Consider the following 22,772-nt stretch of genomic DNA (forward strand, 5'->3'; position numbering starts at 1 on the left):
ATGAGCGTGGCAGATTTAGCAAATAAAAATATACTAGATGCAAATATTACATGGGATAAACTCAATGATGAAAATCATTCATGGTTTATCTAATTCAAATAGAATTGGGCATGCTGTTTTTTTGTCTTTGTTTTTATTTGGCAACCCTGACTTTACCTTGCCACAGTGCAGGAGTCATACGTATGTAATATATAAATTGAATTTTTCTTTCTATAAGCAGTGTGACCACATTTTGTTCTGTATCATAAGGTTTATTATATGAAAACTTTTAATGAAGTGTGCCCTGCAGTTTGAGTGATCAAGATGCAAACTCTGTTTTATATTAAACTGAACAGCTTATGGATCACCTGGGTGGCTCAGTTTGTTAAGCATCTGCCTTCGGCTCAGGTCATGACACCAGGGTTCTGGGATCAAACTCCGTGTTGGTTCCCTGCTTGGTGGGGAGCCTGCTTCTCCCTCTCCCACTGCGCTCTCCATGCTTATGCTGGCTCTCTCTCTCTGTCAAATAAATAAAATCTTAAAAAAAATAAATTGAACAGTTTATAAACGCTTAACAATAAACTGTACTTTCGATTTTCAGCATATCTAGAAAACCTGATGTTAATGATCATATACACAGATTCAAGTGTTAACATGCATTTAGGAAGTTGAGTAAGTCTGTTTTAATATTTTGGAATAAATTTTCACTTTAAGTACCTAACGAGTCCGTTTTCGCAGTTGCTCATTTGTATGTGATGACTATAACCGGGGTTTGGTGAGGTCATGCCTCCTGGTAAAACAATAAACAATTATTTCAGTTTAACTTCAGGAATGAGTTTGCTGCCTTCTCCTCCTCAGAGAAAACAAAGGAACCTTTACAGATGTTACTGCCCTGGTGGGTCTAAAAATACCTTCTCCTGCATGATGATGTATCTCATTTTATTTTTTAATGTTTATTATAAATAATTATTTACAGAGCTTCTATTTGTCTTCTGATTATGCTCTGTAGTGAAGGTCACCCCTTCAAATGCCCATTAAATCTTGATCAGAGGATTTTGTCAGCATCCTGAAAAAAAATTTGAAAACTCCCTTATTTTTTCCCTGACCTATTTTTTTTTTTAAGATTTTATTTATTTATTTGACAGACAGAGATCACAAGCAGGCAGAGAGAGAGAGAGAGGGAAGCAGGCTCCCTGCTGAGCAGAGAGCCTGATGTGGGGCTCCATCCCAGGACCCTGGGATCTTCACCTGAGCCGAAGGCAGAGGCTTTAACCCACTGAGCCACCCAGGCACCCCTTCCCTGACCTGTCTTAAGTTGTGGTATATTTTCAAGTGACTGTAGGATTTTAACAGTATCTTTAATGTGAAGAAAATATTCATGCAATACCTTTTTTCTTTTAAGATTTTATTTATTTATGTGGTAGAGAGAGAGAGTGTGAGCACACGTGTGTGCACTGTCAAGGGAAGTGACAGGCAAAGAAAGCAGGCTGCCTCTTGGGAGCCAGACATGGGGCTCAATCCCAGATCCCAGGACCCTGGGATCATGACCTGAGCCAAAGGCAAATAGGTACCAACTGAGCACCCAGGTGCCCCCACTCAATGCTTTTTTTATGTGAAAAAATTATATTTGGGACACCTGGGTGCTCAGTCGGTTAAACATCTCACTATTGATCTCAGCTCAGGTCTTGATCTCAGGGTTGTGAGTTCAGGCCCTGAGTTGGACTCCATGCCGGGTGGGATGCCTACTTTAAAAACAAATTATACTTGACTGTAAATGATACAATATTCTTTTTTTTTTTTTAAAGATTTTCTTTATTTATTTGGCAGACAGAGATCACAATTAGGCAGAGAGGCAGGCAGAGAGAGAGGAGGAAGCAGGCTCCCTGCTGAGCAGAGAGCCCGATGTGGGGCTCGATCCCAGAACCCTGGGATCATGACCTGAGCCAAAGGCAGAGGCTTTAACCCACTGAGCCACCCAGGCGTCCCTGATACAATATTCTTATCTTGAAATTTAAGGCTTGCTATCAAATTTTCTTACCAGAGGACATGTAGAAATTAAGTTTAAAATTAAATTACTTAACCTAATTGTTTTATTTTTTATTTTTAAAGTAATCTCTGCATCCATTCTGGGGCTTGAACTCACAACCCAGAGATTAAGAGTTGCATGCTCTTCCGACTAAACTAACTAGGCACCGTGCTAATTTCTTATTTTTGGCAAAGTGACCTTTTTTTTTTTTTTAAGATTTTATTTATTTATTTATTTGAGAGACAGAGATCATAAGCAGGCAGAGAGACAGGCAGAGAGAGAGGGGGAAACAGGCTCCCCGCGGAGCAGAGAGCTCGATGCGGGGCTCGACCCCAGGACCCTGGGACCATGACCCGAGCTGAAGGCAGAGGCTTTAACCCACTGAGCTACCCAGGCACCCCAAAGTGTCTATTTTTTTTTTAAAGAGTCTGTTTATTTATTTGACAGAGAGAGAGAGATCACAAGTAGACAGAGAGGCAGGCAGAGAGAGAGGGGGAAGCAGGCTCCCCACCAAGCAGAGAGCCTGATGCGGGGCTCGATCCCAGGACCCTGAGATCATGACCCAAGCTGAAGGCAGAGGCCCAACCCACTGAGCCACCCAGGTGCCCCCCAAAGTGTCTATTTTTAAGAACTCTTTGTAGTGGTTTCTAAATTCAAGTTTTATTATTTATTTATTTATTTATTTATTTATTTAATTTTTTTTTTTTAAGATTGATTTTATTTATTTGACAGAGAGAGATCAGAAGTAGGCAGAGAGGCAGAGAGAGAGAGAGAGGAGGAAGCCGGCTCCCTGCTCAGCAGAGAGCCCGATGTGGGACTCGATCCCAGGATCCTGAGATCATGACCTGAGCCGAAGGCAGAGGCTTAACCCACTGAGCCACCCAGGTGCCCTAATTTGTTTTTTAAAAGCATATTCTCAGATTGGAATTCAGTGAGTCTGGGATGAATTAAAGAAATCTACACTCTTCAGTTGGTTCTAACAGTTATGTGAGCAGAGTTCCTTATTTACAATATATTGAAAAAATTACCAAAGTAGTAGCAATTGCAGTTCAACAGTATGTATCAAGTGTTTTAAATTGGGACTACAGCAGTGAGCTGGGTCTTTGCTTGGAGCTCACAGTGCTGTTGGAAATATGGATCAGTAAATAGACAATTACAATACAGTGTGTAAACTGCTATAAGTCAAAGAGGTAAAATCAACTGAGTGAGAGAGGGTTGGCCTTATAGACGACACACAACTAAACTGAGCCTTCAATGCTGATGAGGAGTTGAACAGGTAGGAGGAGTTAGAAGGATAATCGAATGGGAATGGCACGTCTGAAGATTGGCCTATTCACAGAATAAAAGTAACTGGTTATGGTTTGTGTAAAGGGATAGCTAGGACAAATAGGAAGATGAGAGAGGCAACCAGCTTCAGAGTATGTGGAGCCATTCAGGCCATATGAAAAATTAGAGACTGATTCCTAAAAGCAATTGGGAAGTATCAAAAGGATTTAAATAGTGGAGTAACATGATCAGATTATAAAGATGATTCACATTGTAAAATAGAGAATGAATCAGAGAGATTAAGACTGGGAATAGAGAAGTTAGTGAAAACTGATGTGGTAACCCAAGGGAGGGATGGTGATGGCCAGGATTAAATTAATGACTGCAGGAACTAGAAGAGTAGACAGAGTTGAGGAACATTTAGAAAGTGGATTAGAGGGGCACCTGGGTGGCTCAGTGGGTTAAAGCCTCTGCCTTCGGCTCAGGTCATGATCCTAGGGTCCTGGGATCGAGCCCCGCATCGGGCTCACTGCTCAGCGGGGAGCCTGCTTCCTCCCCTCTCTCTCTCTGCCTGCCTCTCTGCCTACTTGTGATCTATGTCTGTGAGATAAAGAAATAAAATCTTTATTAAAAAAAATAAAAAGAAATTGGATTAGACATGACTTTTAGTAGATAAAGGGAGATAAAGAGTTTGATTTTTGTTAGATGTATTAGGTACTCATTTTTCTTTCCTTACCTGTAATACCTATGTCTGTGGGTAGAAGTAGTTTCAGCAGTGCTGGGGAAAAATCTCCAAAGTGCCTCAGCTAGTTTGTGTTAAGTTACACTTCCTTCATAGCTGATATAGAGTATGTATTTCTATTGCACATCTAAAACTCTCCAGGAAGTCATAATGTACCCTCAGGATTTTAACTTTGCTGCATTATGCAACTTAAACATTTTTATTTTTCTGTATTTAATGCCACAATTGATTCTAATATTTATTTAGTAAAGATTTTTATTTGGGGGGGGGCAGAGCAAGAGGAAGAAATTTTTTTTTTTCCTTTAAAGTTTTTTTTTTTTTTAAGATTTTATTTATTTATTTGAGAGAGAGCGCGCACGAGAGGGGAGAAGGTCAGAGGGAGAAGCAGACTCCCCACAGAGCTGGGAGCTCAATGTGGGACCCGATCCCAGGACTCTAGGATCATGACCTAAGCCAAAGGCAGTGGCCTAACCCACTGAGCCACCCAGGCGTCCTTCTTTAAAGGTGTTTTATTCATTTGGGATAGAGAGAGAGGGAGAGAGAGAACAAGCACAAGCTAGGGGAGAGGCAGAGGGAGAAGGAGAAGCAGACTCCCCGCTGAACTGGGAGCTGACATGGGGCTCAATCCCAGGACCTGGGGATCATGACCCAAGCCGAAGGCAGATACTTAACCATCTGAGCTACCCAGGCACCCCAGGGAGAAAGAGTCTTGAGCAGACTCTGTGCTGAGTACAGAGACAGATGTAGGGCTCGATCTCACGACCCTGAGATCATGACCTCAGCCAAAACCAAGCATTGGACACTTGGCCGACTGAGCCCCCCAGGAGCACCTAAACAGCACTTTAGAAGAATGAGATAGAGCTGGCACTGAAAAGTCTCCTCAATACATGCACAGGATTGATGTAGTTTTGGGGGTGTTGCTGGGATTTAGAGCCCACAGCCAAGAAAGAATTCTTGAGACATCTTCGGTGCAAAAAGGTGGTTTTATTAAAGCATGGGGACAGGACCTGTGGGCAGAAAGAGCTACTCTGGGGTCATGAGGTGTGGTCAGTCTGAATAATCTTTAAATTAAAATGTTTGCCAATCTCACCATTAATTTTTATATGTAATGAACATATAAAAATTTCTTCATGTTCATTTATTGTAGATTTCAGGGATTATTTTTTATTTTATTAAAAAAATTTTTTTTAATTTGACACAGAGAGAGATCACAAGTAGGCAGAGGCAGAGCAGCAGGCAGAGAGAGAGCTTGATGCAGGGCTTGATCCCAGGACCCTGAGGTTCATGACCTGAGCTGAAGGCAGAGGCTTAACCCACTGAGCCACCCAGGCACCCCAAAAATTATTTATTAAGATAATGATAAGTTTATGAAAAAGTTGCTATATTTAGTTGTTTTGATGGTAGAAGTAGTCATAATTAAGTACATCAAAGAATAATTTTATGAGATTTTTGATTAATTGATACACTAACCGTTGTTAAAATCACAGTGAATTGAAAGTTTAATCTATAAAATTTAAATTTACTGAGTTTTAAGTTAAGTAATAGCTTATATTTTAAGTTCATTAACTTAAAAGTTTTCAGATTCTTAGGTTTTCTCAGATATAGTAAATGTGACTTACTTGGTTTGTAAAGAAAAACTGGATATTTTGTATGTAGTTTTAAAGTGTGTACTATTTCAGTAATTACCTTTATAAAACTCGTACCCAAGTGCATTTCTTTAAAGGTTTCAAGTTTATCTTCTTTAGAAATCTAATTATGTTCATCTTCTGTACATGAAATTTGTTACTTTTTCTGGATGTTCTTTTGGTCTTTCATCATATTTTCCTGCCCAGTTTTATTTGCGTGATAAAAACCAAATATCCAATATATTTGGTTGAATATATTTTTTATTCTCTTGTATTATTATTAGCTACTCAGAATGACACTTTAAAAAAATTTGTTTAGGTCTACATGAATTTGATGCACTGAAGGATCCTGAAGTGAATGAGTTCCGAATAAAAATGCGCAAATTCAGTGAGGAAAAGATTCAGTCGCTTGTGGGATTGTCTTGGATGGATTGGCTAAAGCAGACATACCCACCAGAACATGAACCATCGGTCCTTGAAAACTTAGAAGATAAACTTTATGGAGGAAAGCTCATTGTGGCTGTTCATTTTGAAAATTGTCAGGTAGTGTTATGTTATTTTAAGAAATACATTGTAATAAATCTGTGATTTATACCTGAATGCAACACCAATCCTAGAGGAGATAGCTGGTAAATTTTATTAAAAAGAGCATTTTTAGATTTAAAGATGGAAATTTAGAATTATGTATAACAATCAAATGACACATCTTTTGCACATATGATTTTGTGATATAGTGATATATTAGTCTAGATTGGGGTTGGGAAATTGCAGTTTTTGAATGGTATGTATGTATTTGTTTTTTAGAAATCATTTTTATTATTAAAAAAGAAATCATTTTTATTTCACTTTATTTCTAAATTTTATTTAAAATCAATTAACATATATATATTATTAGTTTCTGGTTTTTATATTTTAAAGGGATGTTAAAAAACTCAAGGAATTTTTAAAAGATGGAAGGAGAAAGGAAGAGAGAGAGAGGTGGGAAGGAAAGGGAGGAAGGAAGATAGGGAAGGAGGGAGAAAGGAATGTGACACAGACTCCTGGGTTGTCAGCAAAGCCTGGTTCTTCACAGAAAAAGATTGCCAGTCCCAGTCTAGATAATGTTCTTTAGTGTAGATATTTTATTTTCTTATTTGAGTTTTCTGTTGCCTACGAAATGAAAGGTTTGATCAAATGATCTCTTTTTTCTCATATTCTTATATATGCATTTCATGGTGATATGGAAATGGGCATTATATTGGAGTATATTTACAGTTAATCCATACCTGAATGGTCACAGCTATTTTACAAACCAGATTATGAGACTGCTTTTGTATCTAGTGTGGTCATTTTATCTTCTAGGATCTGGCTTTAGAATTAGGGTGGGAGTTCAAGGATATTTTGTGGTGTTCTTCAGTTACTGTGATAACAACAATGTAAACCATTTCAGTAGCCATTCTGTATTGAGCACTTTACCATGCCAAGAACTATGAAAGGTATATATTTTTAAAATATATTCTTCACTTTTAAAACAACTACAGGGGCACCTGGGCGGCTCAGTGGGTTAAGCCTCTGCCTTCGGCTCAGGTCATGATCTCAGGGTCCTGGGATCAAGCCCTATATCGGGCTCTCTGCTCAGCAGGGAGCCTGCTCTCCCCATCCCCCATCTCTCTGCCTGCCTTTCTGCCTACTTGTGATTGCTCTCTCTCTCTCTCTCTCTGTCAAATAAATAAATAAATAAAATCTTTTAAAAACTATAAAATGTTATCATCCCCATTTTACAATGAAGAAAATGAAAGGGAGAGAAATTTTTTTTTCCTCTTTCTTTTCTTTCTGTCTCTCTTTCTCTGTTTCTTTGTTTCTTGTTTCTTTCTTTTGTGCCAGGTCTTATATCTTATAGCTGGTCTGTGGTAGAGACAGGATTTTATCCAGGTGTTTCGGTTTTATTCAGTTCTGCCTCCTTTCAACAATATGTTTCTAAATAATTGTAAGAACAAATACAAAAGAAGGAAAGAAAGAGCCGGCCCGGCCTTCTGGCATTTTACAAAGGAGATTTATCTAGCTTAAAAGTTTTTTTTGTTGCTCTCTCCCGAGATATGTTGAGACTAAAGTTCAGTTTAAATCAAGATTTGGATATTACAAAGTCTCAAGATCAAATTTGAAATACGATTTAGGGAATTCTGCAGTGTTGGAAGAGGTGGAATAAAGAACTTTACCACTAAAAGGTGACTAGAATTCAACTTGAAAACACTGGCTCAGGGCAATTTGCCCTTCTAGGTCAGTCTGCATTTCAGTACATATGGGTCAGTTCTCTACTGGATATACATATTTTTCATGTAATCATCATTGTAACAAAGTATATGTGAAAATAAATGTTTTGAAATGAGAAGAAAAATGGAGGTATCGTGAAATCTACTGGATTCTAAGCAATCATAGAATTTTTTCCCAAATTCTTTTATTTACTTCTAGTTCTTTAAAAAAGTTATTTTAGGGGCACCTGGGTGGCTCAGCGGGTTAAGCCTCTGCCTTCAGCTCGGGTCATGATTCCAGGGTCCTAGGTTTGAGCCCTACATTGGGCTCTCTGCTCAGCAGGGAGCCTGCTTCCCCTGCTCTGTGCCTGCCTCTCTGCCTACTTGTGATCTCTCTTTCTGTCATAAATAAATAAAATCTTAAAGTTATTTTAATCACCTAGTTGTCAGCAAGAAAAGTGCACTCCTAATCCCTGTCACCTGTTTCACCCATCCACCTACCCATCTCCACTCTGTTAACGATCAGTTTGTTCTCTTTAAAGATTTCCTTTCTTGGGACGCCTGGGTGGCTCAGTTGGTTAAGCGGCTGCCTTCGGCTCAGGTCATGATCCCAGCGTCCTGGGATCGAGTCCCACATCGGGCTCCTTGCTCAGCAGGGAGCCTGCTTCTCCCTCTGCCTCTGCCTGCCTCTCTGTCTGCCTGTGCTCACTCTCTCTGACAAATAAATAAATAAAATCTTTAAAAAAAAAAAAAAAAAGATTTCCTTTCTTGGTTTGTCTCTCTCTATGGGTTTCTTTGTGTCTAAAATGATGTCCTATAGGCAGCATATAGATGGGTCCTGTTTTTTTAATCCACTCTGTCACCCTAGGTCTTTCGATTAGAGTGTTTAGTCCATTTACATTCAATGTAATCTATTTATATATATATATATATATATATATGTATGTATATGTATATGTGTGTGTGTGTGTGTGTGTGTGTATGTATATTGCCGTATTATTATTGTTACCTGCTTTGTGGTTGTTAATGAAGATTTTCTCTGACCCTTTCTTGTCTTTCTATCTTTCATGGTTTTCTTATTTAGTGATATAGTTGGATTTCTCTCTCTTTTATTCTTTGCATATTTATTAGTGGTTTTTGATTTGTGTTGCCATTAGGTTTGTGTATAACCACTTCTGCATATGGCAGTCTATATTAAGTTAATGGTTATTTAGGTTTTAACCCATTTTTTACTACTCTCCTTCCCATATTTTAGGTATGTGTTGTCATATTATATCCTTTTGTTTTGTGAGTTCCTTGACTGATATTTTACAAAAATATTCATTACTCTTTTTGTGTTTCCTACCTTCATACTTTCACTTTTGGTCTTTCTTTTCGACTGAAAGAGTCGTATGTTTAATATTGCTGGTTTAGGGGCGCCTGGGTGGCTCAGTGGGTTGAAGCCTCTGCCTTCGGCTTGGGTCATGATCCCAGGGTCCTGGGATCGAGCCCCGCATCGGGATCTCTGCTCAGCAGGAAACCTGCTCCCCGCCCCCCTGCCTGCCTCTCTGCCTACTTGTGATCTCTGTCTGTCAAATAAATAAATAAAAAATCTTTAATATTGCTGGTTTAATGGTCACGAACTCCTTTAGTTTTTCTTTGTCTGAGAAACTCTTTATCTCTCCTTTATTTTTTTTTTTTAAAGATCTTTTAAAGATTATTTATTTATTTATTTGATAGAGAGAGAGAGAGAGAAAGCTTACAAGTAGGAAGAGTGAGAGGGGGAAGCAGGCTCCCAGCTGAGCAGTTAACCTGATGCAGGGCTCCATCCTGGGACCCTGAGACCATGACCTGAGCCAAAGGCAGAGGCTTAACCTGCTGAGCCACCCGGGTGCCCCTTTATCTCTCCTTTTATTCTCAGTGATAGCCTTGCTAGATAGAGTATTCTTTACTGCAGGTTTTTCCCATTCAGCACTTTGAATATATCATTCCACTCCTTTTGGCTTGCAAAGTTTCTGCTGAAAAATGGGCTTATAGCCTTATGGGATTTCTTTCATATGTAACTTTCTTCTTTTTTCTTTCTGCTCTTTTTTTTTTTTCCCCCTTAAGATTTATTTATTTGACAGCAAGAGAGGAAACACAAGCAGGGGGAGTGGTAGAGGGAGAAGTAGGTTTCCCACTGAGCAGGGAGCCTGATGCAGGGCTTGATCCCAGGACCCTGGGATCATGACCTGAGCTGAAGGCAGACGCTTAACGACTGAGCCACCCAGGCGCCCTGTCTTTCTGCTCTTAATATTTTTAATTTATTCCTATATTTTGCCATTTTAATTGTAGCATGTCTTTGTGTGGGGCTGCTTTTGTTGATTTTGTTGGGGGCTCTCTGTGCATTCTTTATCTGGGTATGTTCCCTTCCCCAAAGTAGGGAAGTTTTCAGCTGTTATTTCTTCAAATAAATTCTCTACCCCTTTTCCCTGTCTTCTTCTGGGAGTCCTGTAACGCGAATATTACTACTTTTGGTGGAAGTATTGTGTTCCCTAAGTCTGTTACTGTTTTGTACTTGTTCCCTAAGTACTTTTTTCTCTCCTGTTCATCATGATTACCTTCTGTTACTCTGTCTCCTAGGCTATTAATTAGTTCCTCTGCTTCTTCCAGCCTGTGTTCATACCATCAAACATGTTTCTTACTTTATTTATTGAGCCTTTTAGCTCTGCCATGTTTTCCTTATTCTCTGTGTTAATGGTCTCACTGATGTCCTCTGCTGTTTTCTTAAAGCCCAGTTAGTATCCTTAATGATCATTGCTTTAAATTCTCCATTAGGCATGTTACTTATATTTGTTTTGCTTATATCTCTGGTCTTGGTCTTGGTCTGTTCTTTCATTTGGGACAAATTCCTCTGTCTTCTCATTTTGTCTCTGTGCCTGTTTCTGCATGTGTTAAGAAAGTCAGCTACATCTTCTGTTCTTGTGAATAATGGCCTTATGCAGAAGAGGTCCTGTAGTGCTCTGCAGTGTAGTGTTTCCTGTTCCTCACAGCCTGTGCTTCCAGTAGCATCTGTATTGTGTGCTGAGTGTTTTCTGCTGTTGTGCCCTGGCTACTTTATCCTTCAGATCAGTAGAGTCTGCAGAGGCTCTCTTTGCCTGTTGTGGACAGTGTTTGCTCCCTGCCCTGAATGTGGTGTGTTTTAACTAGATGTGCTCTGGTCTACTTATGAAATGAGATCTGTTGCTGTTGCCACCAGAACCGAGGCCTCACAAAACTCCTGGGTCAGGAGATATGGTGCTCTCAGGGGTTTGGGCTGGTCATCTGGGTGAGGAGGCCTGCTGTGGTGGGACTGAGGCAAGTGTGACTGGCAAGGATGGATCCACGAGAGTGTGCGGGGCAGGGCTTGGTATAAGCAAGTTACATGTGAGTGCTAATGCTGTGTTCATTCCCTCAGGTGGCTCTGTGTTTATGCTGAGGGATAGGGAAGGGAAGTGGCGCCTTGCAGTTCCTTATTTTCCCCCATGAGGTTTCTCTGTGAGGGCTGCCTGTCTGGAACTCTTGCCACTGCTCCGAGTTGAGCAAGTAGCTTCCCCATTGTGCCCGTAGGCACTCTAAAGATCTCTGTTTTCATTCTGTATTTCCTTGGGCTGTTTGTTCCACCTTGTTTCTAAGAGTAGCCCCCATGCCTCTGTACTTTACCTGAGCCAAGCCCACTGCCTTTAGAATTGCAGACTTTAAGCCCCACTAGCTGGTGGCAGGAACTTGTGAAATGGGACTCTTTTTCTTTGCTTGCTGGTTACTATGTGGACTCCTTTTCCCCAGGTGCTCCTCTGTGTTATAGTTTGTCTCTTGTTCTTCTGTGCTATAGTGGCTCCCTCTGTACTGCAAAGGCCAAGATTTGTTTCTCTCCTAAGCTTCATCTCTGCAATTCCCTTCGATGTGGCGGCTTTTCTACCTTTAGTTCTGGAGTTTGTTCTACCAGTCTTCAGATTCATTTCTGGAGTATTTAATTTAGGAGGATTTGATAGTTATCTGTTGTATTCATGGGACTTGGTGATCTTCTCTTCCTATTCTGCTGTCATCTTCCCCTCCAGCAGTCATAGATTTTAATGCTGAAAGTAGTTTGAAGATCATCTAGTCAGATTCTTTATATAATATAATCTTTTCACCATCCCTTATATAGTGTAGTTTCTCTGACCAAATACATTCAGTACTCGGGGAAGTACTCGACCTTTAGAAGTAGCATGTTTTCACTTTTGACAAGCATTTTGATATAAAATGTATTTAAAAATTCAAACTGGCCTTTTATGACTTCTGCCCATGTGGTTGTCCTTTCTCATTTTGCATGAGTATCCATTCAGTCTTCCCTTCATTATACATGTCAAATATTCAGATAGTTGAGATAGAGCTATCATAACGCTCCTTAGTTCACTTTTCTTTTAGCCAAACAGTTCCCTGGGGATTAAACAAAAAGTTCCTATTTTGTATTGTATAGACTAGTAAAATTACTAAGTTATTAAAGAAACTTGGAAAGCCACATAAAGTTTATCCCTCTTTGTTAGGCAACTAAGTCCATTTTAAAAAACACAAATTTGGAGCCTGGCTGGCTCAGTTGGTAGAGCATGCAACTCTTGATCTCAGGGTTGTGAGTTCAAGCTCCACACTGGGTGTAGAAATTACTTACAAATAAGATCTTTAAAAACAAATAAAACCCCAAATTCCTAATTTATTATCAGTACTATTTCATAAGTGGATAAATATTTCACCAACAAAAAATAAGAATGATGATTTCAGAATAAAGAATGGTTAGCTAACTGATTCCTCATATGTGCGTTTTTTTTGCCCTTCCAGCTTCTATATAAAATAATCATTTTGCTATTTCGTCATTACTGTTAATGACCAACATTAGGGAGCAGTATGTAGGAACAGTAAACATGAGATGAAGTATAACAAAGTACTCATATAGGTTAAAGATGGTTTTACAGGATAGTTAGGGAGCAATATAGACAGTAGTTTCTGTGAAAAACATGAAATTTTTGATGACCATATCATCCAGTATAGAGCACGGCTCTTGAGAAGCAAGATAAATATAATCATGGAACTGTCATGTTTCTGTTTTAAAGAACATTAGTCCCAGCAGCCAGACCATGGCATTATTTTTAATTCCAAGAGTCATAATTTGTTAAGGATACCAATAAACCTGAGCATCACTTTCAAACCTGTGTTTTTTTAAACCTCAGCCAGCATAAGTTATATGGAATAATTGCATCAATTAAGGAAGAAGGGCACATGGCATTTGAAATAGTCTCCTGTGTGTTAGGGAACAGGGCAGGTTGTGGAGAAGGTAGAAGGAGGTAGAGACTATTTTGGGGGAATTTCAGAGAATGTATCAGAAGCATGGGCAGAAATATGAGAAACAATGAAGCACATAGCGTAAAACTATAAAGAATAATTTCTTCACCTGTGTAGACATTATTGGAATAAGCGCAGATGTCATGATACAGACGTAGTCACAAATGAACTGTATCCCTTCCTCCTAAACAGGAGTTTCTGTTCCATCCTTATGCCTAGTATCTTCGTTGGGTAGTCTCTCATGTAGCTGACTGTGAGCATTGAGCAATACAATGCAAGTTGACTCCTGAGGAAAATCACAAGTCTTTTAAAGGTGCAATATTTTGTGAAGTATTGAAAAGAAATGTTGGAAAATTGCTTGATACAGGAAAAACCAGTTGAGTTCTGACCAAGTCAGTCTAATTAACAGTTTATGTGAAGAAAATTAACACGGGTGATGAGACACACCGGTACTTCAGAAGACTTGAATGTAATCATCATGAGATTACAGTTGGTCTTTAAAGAAAGGTTTCAAGCCCTTGGTACTATATACAGATCCATTATACAAATGTACAGTTGACCCTTGAACATGCAAGGGTTGAATGCCAACCCCTCCACATTTAAAAATCCACAGATAACTTTTGACCCCCACAAAACTTACTACTAATAGCTTCCTGTTGACTCTCTTACTGATAACATAAATAGTTGATTAACACATATTTGTTAATATGTGTCATATACTGTATTTTTAAGTAAAGTAAGGGGGAAGAAAATGTTATTAAAGTCATAAGGAAGAGAAAATACATTTAAGGTATTTATAAAAAAAAATCCACATAATTAAGTGGACCCACGCAGTTTAAACCCATGTTGCTCAAGTGTCACCTGTATCTCCATGGTCTCAGGTGCATCTCTCTCAGAACTGATGATAAGGAATGTCTTTTCACATATTTATGAAATTCATATTTCTGTTGTGTTTGTTTCTTGTCTGTTTTAAAACTGTGTCATGTGTGTCTTACTGATTTGTATACGTTCTTGGTTTTTGGGAGGAGTGAATGTTTGTCATTCACATATGTTGGGAATGTGTTCTCCCTATATGTGACTTGTCTTTTTTATTCTTTATTTAGCTAGTTTATTTTACTTGCTTTTATCCTCAAATTCTAGTCAGTTTCCATATTTTTCTCAGTTCTTGTGTTTTATACATGTATACACACAGAGCATTTCAAATTCAACATTGTTTTGTATGAAATAACACCAGTTTATGTATTTGTATTAGAATATACCTAGAAATGGAATTGGTGAGTGATGGGTGTATGGGTGTAATTGGTTTTTAATATATATTGCCAAAAGGGTTTTCTTTCTTTCTTTGTTTTTTTATTTTTAAGATTTATTTATTTTTGAGAGAGTTAAAGAGCAAGTGAGCACGCTTGTGCAAGCAGGAGGGGCATAAGGAGAGGGAGAGAGAATCCCAAGTAGACTCTGGCTGAGTGTAGGGACTCGATATGGATCTCAGTCTCAGGACCTTGAAATTCCAACCTGAACTGAAACCAAGAGTTGGTTGCTAAACCAACTGTATCCCCAGAGGCGCCCCCCAAACAGTTTTTCCAATTTACATTCCTACCAGAAATATTTTGAGAGTTTAGTTTCTTCACATCTTTGCTAACACTTGATATTGTCAAATTTGAAAAATGTTTTAAAATTTGCCATGTTCCTTTTCATTGAGTTTTAAATTTCACTTAATATGTTTTATTTCTTGGAGTTCTCTTTGATTCTTCTTCAGATTTTTTGCTCTTGACTCATTTGCAAACAACCTTTAATTCTTAACACACAGTAATTAAACTTGTTTTATTTTGTGAGTATTACTTGTAATATCTGCAGTTTTTCAAGCCTAGTTCTGATTTCTGGTCTTTTCTGTAGGTTCTTGCTATCCGATAATGAGTGTGTCCTCTAGTTTTTTATTTCTAAAAAGTCTGTTTATGAAATAGAGAGTAAATGGGAGTCATAGAATAATTTTATGGTATATTAAGGAGCTTAAGGCCTTATTATTCAGACCTGTATTGTTTAAATACAGTAGCCACTAGCCACATTTGTACATTAAATTTGAATTTAAGTTAATTAAATTAAGTAAAATTAAAATTCAGTTATTTGCACTAACCACATATCAAGCTTCTCGAGAACCACTTGTGGAGGGGCGCCTGGGTGTTTCAGTGAGTTGAGCCTCTGCCTTCGACTCAGGTCATGATCTCCTGGGGTCTAGCCCTGCATCGGGCTCTCTGCTCGGCAGGGAGCCTGCTTCCCCTCCTCTCTCTCTGCCTGCCTCTCTGCCTACTTGTGATCTCTCTCTCTCTCTCTGTCAAATAAATAAATGAATAAATAAAATCTAAAAAAAAAACCCACTTGTGGCTAAGAGGCTGTTGTATTGGATAGCATAGTATAGACTATTTCCATTTTTAAAGAGTTTTATTGGGTAGTGCTGCTTTAGACAGTTACGACCATTTGTATTATGTTAAAAGAGTATCATATCTCTTTGTGAATCTATTTTTAAAAGTAGATTACTTTCTAAGGTAGCTGAAGGTTTTGAGGTGGATAGTGCAAGATTAAATAAGAAGCTATATTGCTCTTTAGGAGAAAGATGAAGAATTGCCAAAGTAGAATAGTGTGAGTGGGATAGAGAGGAGGTGACAGCTGGCAGCCCAAGGATACGAGATCATTGGTATCTTACTGGGAAGTGAGTTAGGGGACGAAAGTGGAGTCATGTGACTTTTCAAATGACTCTGTGGATCCTGGCTCATATGCTTTGATGCATATAGCACCAACTCATATAGAACATTAGGGAAAAAAGGGTAAAAATACTAGAGAAAAGGAACACCCAGTAAGTTTAGGTTTAAAAAGTTGAAATTTGAAGTACCTTGTGGAAAAGGGAGGTGACTTAACTTGGTGGAAATACTGCAGAAGCAACCTCTGGTCAGTAGAGAATTTTCTAACAGTCACAGTTGTGCAGAGTAGCAGTGGTGGCTGCTTTAGGAGATAGTGAATTTTCTTAAATCCTTGGTATGTGATCATATGGTGGGAAATTACTTTGCTAGATTATGAGAAGTTTCAGATGTTAAGTGATCTTTAATATCTATATGTTTGGGATTTGTGATGAGAAGATTTGATATTCAGTTCTGACTATATCTTTATTTCTCATTAATGAAACCTTTGTTTCTTTTTTACATGTTTATAAAATTGGACTGAATTGTTCATTTATAATTTAATTGGTATATAACATAAAATTCTTAGTATGGACTACATTTGAACAACTACAGGATTTTTGAACCTTTTTAAAACAAAGATATTAAAAAATATAAAAGATATTTACTGAGAAATGTATTTGATAAACTCTCTGGTGGTGAACTTTAGTTAAATATACACTTTAGTTAAATATGAATCTTATCTGTGGGATCTGTAGCACTTTGTATAGTGTAAGATGACTTGCAAATTATCAGAAATCTTAAGTTTGTTGTGGACATACTATATTTAGAAAATAAGAAAATGTACTGGAATGTTAAATGTAAAGTATATACATATATAACATATATATATGGACATACTATGTATGGCTATATACAATGTAGTGATAAGTATAAATGTAAAGAGAGTTTTTTCAGCACAAATATAAAATTGCTCCTTTTTTCTACCCCTCCTTTTAGGATGTGTTTAGCTTTCAAATATCTCCTAATATGAATCCTATCAAAATAAATGAACTGGCAATCCAAAAACGTTTGACTATTCATGGGAAAGAAGATGAAGTTAGTCCCTATGACTATGTGTTGCAAGTAAGTGGGAGAGTAGAATATGTGTTTGGTGATCAGCCACTCATTCAGTTCCAGGTATGTGTATTAACTATCACTTTTCCATAGATATGTGTGAGTGTGTGTGCGTGCGTGTATGTACGTGTGTATTTAAATAAAAATACATTATTATAGTTAAGTATTTAGAACCTACAGAAAATTATACAAAATTAAATAATAGATATTCATAATCCTACCCACCTCTGAGATAACCATTGTTAAAATTTTGGCATGTTTTTGTTTACTTGCAGTTATATATTTTTGGTATAATGATTATATTAATGTGTGTATCTAAATGTTTCCTTTCTACTTTTTTGGTTGTTTCAGTGTTATCATTTCCTGTGGCACAATGAATTTTTTTTTAAGATTTTATTTATTTATTTACGAGAGAGAGAGAGAGCGCAGTAGCAGTGGGGGCGGGCAGAGGAAGATGGAAAGGTAGACTCCCTGCTGAGCAGGAAGCCTGACATGGGGCTCATCCCAGGACCCTGGGATCATGACCTGAGCTGAAGGCAGATGCTTAACCAACTGAGCTACCCAGGCATTCCAGCATAATGAATTATTAATAAAACTTGCTAAAGCTGCCTACTGTTTTATCATGTAAACATAATAATTAGGTAGGAAATATTCTGGAGGAAATAAAATACAAGATATTTTGATTAGGGTCACCTGGGTGGCTCAGTGGTTGAGTGTCTGCCTTTGGCTCGAGTCATGATCCCAGGGTCCTGGGATTGAGCCCCGCATTAGGCTCCTTGCTTTTCGGGAAGCCTGCTTCTCCCTCTCCCACTCCCTGTGCTTGTGTTCTCTCTCTCTCTCTGCCAAATAAAATCTTCAAAAAAAAAAAAAGATTTTTTGATTAAATAGTCACTAATTAAATGGTAAAAAAACTTACTTGTGATTATCAGTTAACAAGGTCTTATACATTTTCATTTTGAATTAGAAAACTTTTCAGTTCAGTCTAACATTTATATGTGTAATTGCCTTTCCTTCTGTTTTTTGTTACTTCCATATATGGTAGGAATTTTGAAAGCATTAGGTCTGTCCATCCTCAAAAGCTTTCCTCCATCTTTGACATACCTGTTTCCGTGCAATCACAAGTTCCTTGAGTATAGTGCCCCAGATTGTTTTTGGAGTAAAGTAGGGTTTAAATAAGGTAAATGAGGGGCACCTGGGTGGCTCAGTCAGTTAAATGGCTGCCTGTCATGATCCTTGGCTCCTGGGATCCAGCCCTGTGTTAGGCTACCTCCTCGGCTGGGAGTCTGCTTCTCCTTTTCCCCTGCTTGTGTGCTCTCTCTGTCTCTGTCAGATAAATAAATAAAATCTTAAATAAATAAATAAATTTGCAGTGCAACACCTCTCCCCCACCATGATCTGGTCAAATAGGATCTTGGATGTGATTATCAGTTAACAAGGTCTTATACACTTTCACATCCTTATACAATAGGATGTGATTACTCTTGTGATTTTTATTTTTTTGATTTAAAGAGGGATAGAGGCATGCCAGATATTAAGTGATGGCTGAGAAAAAGCTGTGATTTTGGGGGTGCCTCAGTGGCTCAGCCATTAAGCACCTCTGGCTCAGGTCATGATCCCAGTGTCCTGGGGTTAAGCCCCACATTGGGCTCCCTGCTCAGTGGGAAGCCTGCTTCTCCCTCTTTCACTCCCACTGTTTGTATTCTCTCTCTTGCTGTCTCTCTCCCTCTGTGTTAAATAAATAAATAAATAAAATCCTCCCCCCCCCAAAAATAAACCAACCAGGAGCTTTGAATTAGTGGAGGGTGTATTGTTTTGCCAAAACTAGGATTTATGGAGTTTTTTGGGGTTTTGTGTTTTAGGATGTTATTATAAAGAAAAATAAAGAGTTGTATACATTTTTGTACAAGGTCTTGTGAGAGAGAAAGTATACCATGTAGGTGAAGGAATGTGAAGGAAGTGGAATGATACATATTTCATGTGTTTGATTGAATATATTTATCATAATATGTGATTTCTGCTTACAGACCACTCTGGATTTTTTTTAGTTTCAAGAAAAAAGTATTTTGTGGTTCTGAATTTAATGTAATATGCTGAATCTATATAGGAAATTTATTCTTCTGAGGAGTATATTGAGTTTCTTTCTATTCAGTTTGTTAGGCATCCCTGGTAATGTGAATAACCATCCCTTTCCTTATATGCCTTTGGAGTGTTGTCCTGGTCTCATGGAAATAAAACAGAGTTTCAAGCTGAGATGGTCAATGTTTTTGCAAGGGAGATAGTAATGGTTGTCTTCTGGAGCCCTATTCTGTAAAGGTACTAGGTCGACCTCAGGGATCCATGGGAAAGTCTAAGATGACCACCTCAGGATGTGAAGAAATGGCCACATGTGTACTACATGTCTAGTAAGTAGTAAGTAAAGTAGTACTACATGTACTACTTTTCCTGACTGATTGATCAAAGCTTTACACTGTGATATCACAGTCTTTACCAGTCAAGTCCCACCCTTGGGGCGGTGAGCCACTTGGTCAAAATGTCAGGTATTAAGTGCAAAGAGAAGACAAAACATCTAGCCTGAGGTACATATTTCTTAAAGGTTTAGCCAAAAAAAAAAAGAAAAAGAGAGAGAGAGAGAAACAGGTAGATTTAAAGATGCCAGGTATGTAACTTAGATCTTCTTTTAGTTCTTTCACCTGTTAAAGGGAAGAAAATCTTACAGGTTGTTAGGAAAATTAGTTAGTTCTTCGGGTGCCCGGGTGGCTCAGTCGGTTAAGTGTCTGCCTTCAGCTCAGGTCATGATCCTGGGGTCCTGGGATCAATCCGCATGTTGGCCTCCCTGCTCAGCAGGGAGCCTGCTTCTCCCTCTGCCGCTCCCCCTGCTTGTGCTCTCTCTGTCTCTCAAAGAAATAAATAAAATCTTAAAAAAAAAAAAGTAGCTAGTTCTTAGGTGTTCAATTAATGGTAGCTATTTTATGTTGTGATTTTAATTTCTCATATTCTTAACAGTTGTTAAGATATATTTTCATAGTACATTGGTATAGTGATGTTCATTTAATATTATTCTTCTGTCAGTTTAAGTATTTGCTTGAAAATCTTTACCTTATTCTTTGTTGCCACTGTAGTATATCCGGAACTGTGTAATGAACAGGACCTTGCCCCATTTTATGCTTGTGGAATGTTGCAAGATCAAGAAGATGTATGAGCAGGAAATGATTGCCATAGAGGCTGCCATAAATCGAAATTCATCAAACCTTCCTCTTCCTTTACCACCAAAGAAAATGCGAATTATTTCTGTAAGTTTCATGTGTGAACGTTTGGTAACCCCAAAAAGCATATAATTTTGTTAGGTTGTGTGCTTAAGCCTCACATATTTTCTCTGCTCACTTCTCATTCTGTGAAAACCAGTGCACATTAGCCAAAGATCCGTTAGCATTTATTGGTAATTATCTTTCTAGCTACTATTCTTTTTCCTCAGCTCAAGGAAATGTAAATATGCGATTTCTGGTTTTGGTATTCTTTTGGCATCACAGAAAAATGACACCAAATTAGAAATTTCTTGAGAGTGCAGGTGAACATAAACTTCAGTGAGCAATTTGAGATGTTCTAGTAAAAAAGATGTTCAGAAATAGTTGATGTTCTTATGTATTTAATTTATGTCAGCTTAGCTTATGCTAGCATTTTTGGTATAACTTGCCTTCTTATTGAATACTTTTAGAATTTAAATATATCAAAGATACCATTTTTCCCCAGAATGTAATATATTTATATAAAGCAATTCCTATGTTTCTGTTTATTGATTGGAATAGTTAACATTTTTTAATAGTTACTCAGTTTTAACAAGTTGTATGTTTAATCTCTCCTTGATGATTAAGATATTAGCTGTGTATTAATTTAAGTGGTCAATTCTTAATTCATCCAAAGCTTTAATATGATTTGTTTATGGTGTTTAGTTTAGTGAACCTCTTGGCAGTATTGGAATGCTACCTGTATTTTGCTGGAAGAACTAAGTGGTAGTGGTTGTGATGCTTCATTTAGTATATGGGATTTTCAGCTGTTAGTTCGGAGGTCTATTTTCATTATTTTGCCAGTGGACATGAGAACAAATAAGATGATTTCATTGCTAGCATAGAATATTTATGTCTTTAATTAAAATACTCTATTTCATTCTTTTGCAGCATGTTTGGGAAAATAACAACCCTTTCCAGATTGTCTTGGTTAAGGGAAATAAACTTAACACAGAAGAAAGTGTAAAAGTGAGTACTTGTTAAGATTTGAGTTTTTTTAAATTTGTTCTGTTGTTATTATTATTTTTAAAAGATTTATTTACTTGCTTTAGAGAGAGAAAGAGCACTGGAGCACTAGAGCAGGGGGAGGGGCAAAGGGAGAGGGAGAGAAGCTGACCCCATGCTGAGCCTGGAGCCAAATGTGGCCTGATCCCAGGACCCAAGACCATAACCTGAGTGGAAACCAAGAGGTGGCCACTCAACCAACTGAGTCACCCATGTACCCTTATCTACTCCATTATTTGAATAACTCACTGATACGCTTAATGAATGTCACACTGGAGATTAAATTTTCCCTATATTGGTCAGTTACACAAGATAGAATATGGTGACTTAAAGTTAGACAAGAATTTTTGTTTTTATTTTGTTTCTTTTTTTAAATCTTTTTAATAAAAGATTTTATTTATTTATTTGACAGAGAGAGAGATCACAAGTAGGCAGAGTGGCAGGCAGAGAGGGGGAAGCAGGCTCCCAGCTGAGCAGAAAGCCCGACGCAGGGCTCGATCCAGGACCCTGAGATCATGACCCTAGCCGAAGGCAGAGGCTCAACCGACTGAGCCACCCAGGCACCCCAAGAATTTTTGTTTTTAAAGTATTCTTTGACTAGTTGGAGATGTACTGGATATAGTGATGTTTTTCTGTATGTATTGTGTAAAAGAACTTGCTTTAGATCAGGAATTCAGCAAATACAATTTAAGCCAAAACTGTAGGTCATAGGTTCCTATGCAAGCTCAGCCTCCTTTGTCAGCCTTGTTTAGAGCTGCACTCAGCCTCCTTTCTCAGACCTTTCCTTTTCTTTTAAACTTGCTGAACACAGAGAAAATGTAGTATCATTTCTTGGAAGAAAATAGATGACTACATTATGGACCACAAGTTGTTAACTCATGGAAATTTATTACATAATCCCATACAATTAAGTAAAGATTTAACAAGGCATTTTGTCTCAAAGTGTAAAGCAGTTTTCCCCAATTGTGCTTGGCAGGAAATTAAGTGAATAGTTTTGTGATCCAAGAAAGATTCACTTAGTTTGAGATATTTGCTGGCATGAGGATATATTCAGGAGCACCTTGCCAAAGATTATCAATGGCTTGCTTTTATAAGTGGACTTTAAAGATTCTTTGGTTAGCTGTCATTAAAATAGGGATTTTTTTTTTTTTTGCTCTTATTTCCTCAGCTAGTATTTAATTTTTAATGAGTATGCTAATGGCCAATTAGCCTTTGTTTTCTGTTTTAGTGGTAATTCTATTTTTTATTTAATTTAAACTTTCCTTATTAATTTTTGTCCACTTGCAGAAGTATAACATGTTTGTTGGGACAGGTAAAATAGTCCAAACACCATTAAAGAAAAAAGTTACTGATCTTTTTTCCATTATAAATTGGCTTGAGAAGCTTTCCTCTTATCAATTTTCTGAATAAGCTTATATAGGATTGGTATTATTTCTTCCTTAAATGTTTGGTATGATTTACTCCAAGCTATCTGACCCTGGAGTTTTCTTTGTGGGAAAGTTTTTTTCCCCCTAAAGATATT

General features: G+C 37.9%; 1 protein-coding gene across 1 annotated transcript in view; it reads left to right on the forward strand.

Moving 5' to 3' along the window:
* Positions 1 to 22,772, forward strand: part of PIK3CB (phosphatidylinositol-4,5-bisphosphate 3-kinase catalytic subunit beta) — a 194,947-nt gene that overhangs the window by 84,057 nt on the left and 88,118 nt on the right. Inside the window, exons 5-8 of the mRNA XM_080798202.1 lie at positions 5,958 to 6,181; positions 16,848 to 17,027; positions 20,084 to 20,254; positions 21,137 to 21,214. Coding sequence (XP_080654328.1) covers positions 5,958 to 6,181; positions 16,848 to 17,027; positions 20,084 to 20,254; positions 21,137 to 21,214 — 653 coding nt within the window. The remainder of the gene's footprint in view (positions 1 to 5,957; positions 6,182 to 16,847; positions 17,028 to 20,083; positions 20,255 to 21,136; positions 21,215 to 22,772) is intronic.

Source organism: Martes martes (assembly GCF_963455335.1).
Source record: "Martes martes genome assembly, chromosome: 1".
Taxonomy (NCBI): domain Eukaryota; kingdom Metazoa; phylum Chordata; class Mammalia; order Carnivora; family Mustelidae; genus Martes; species Martes martes.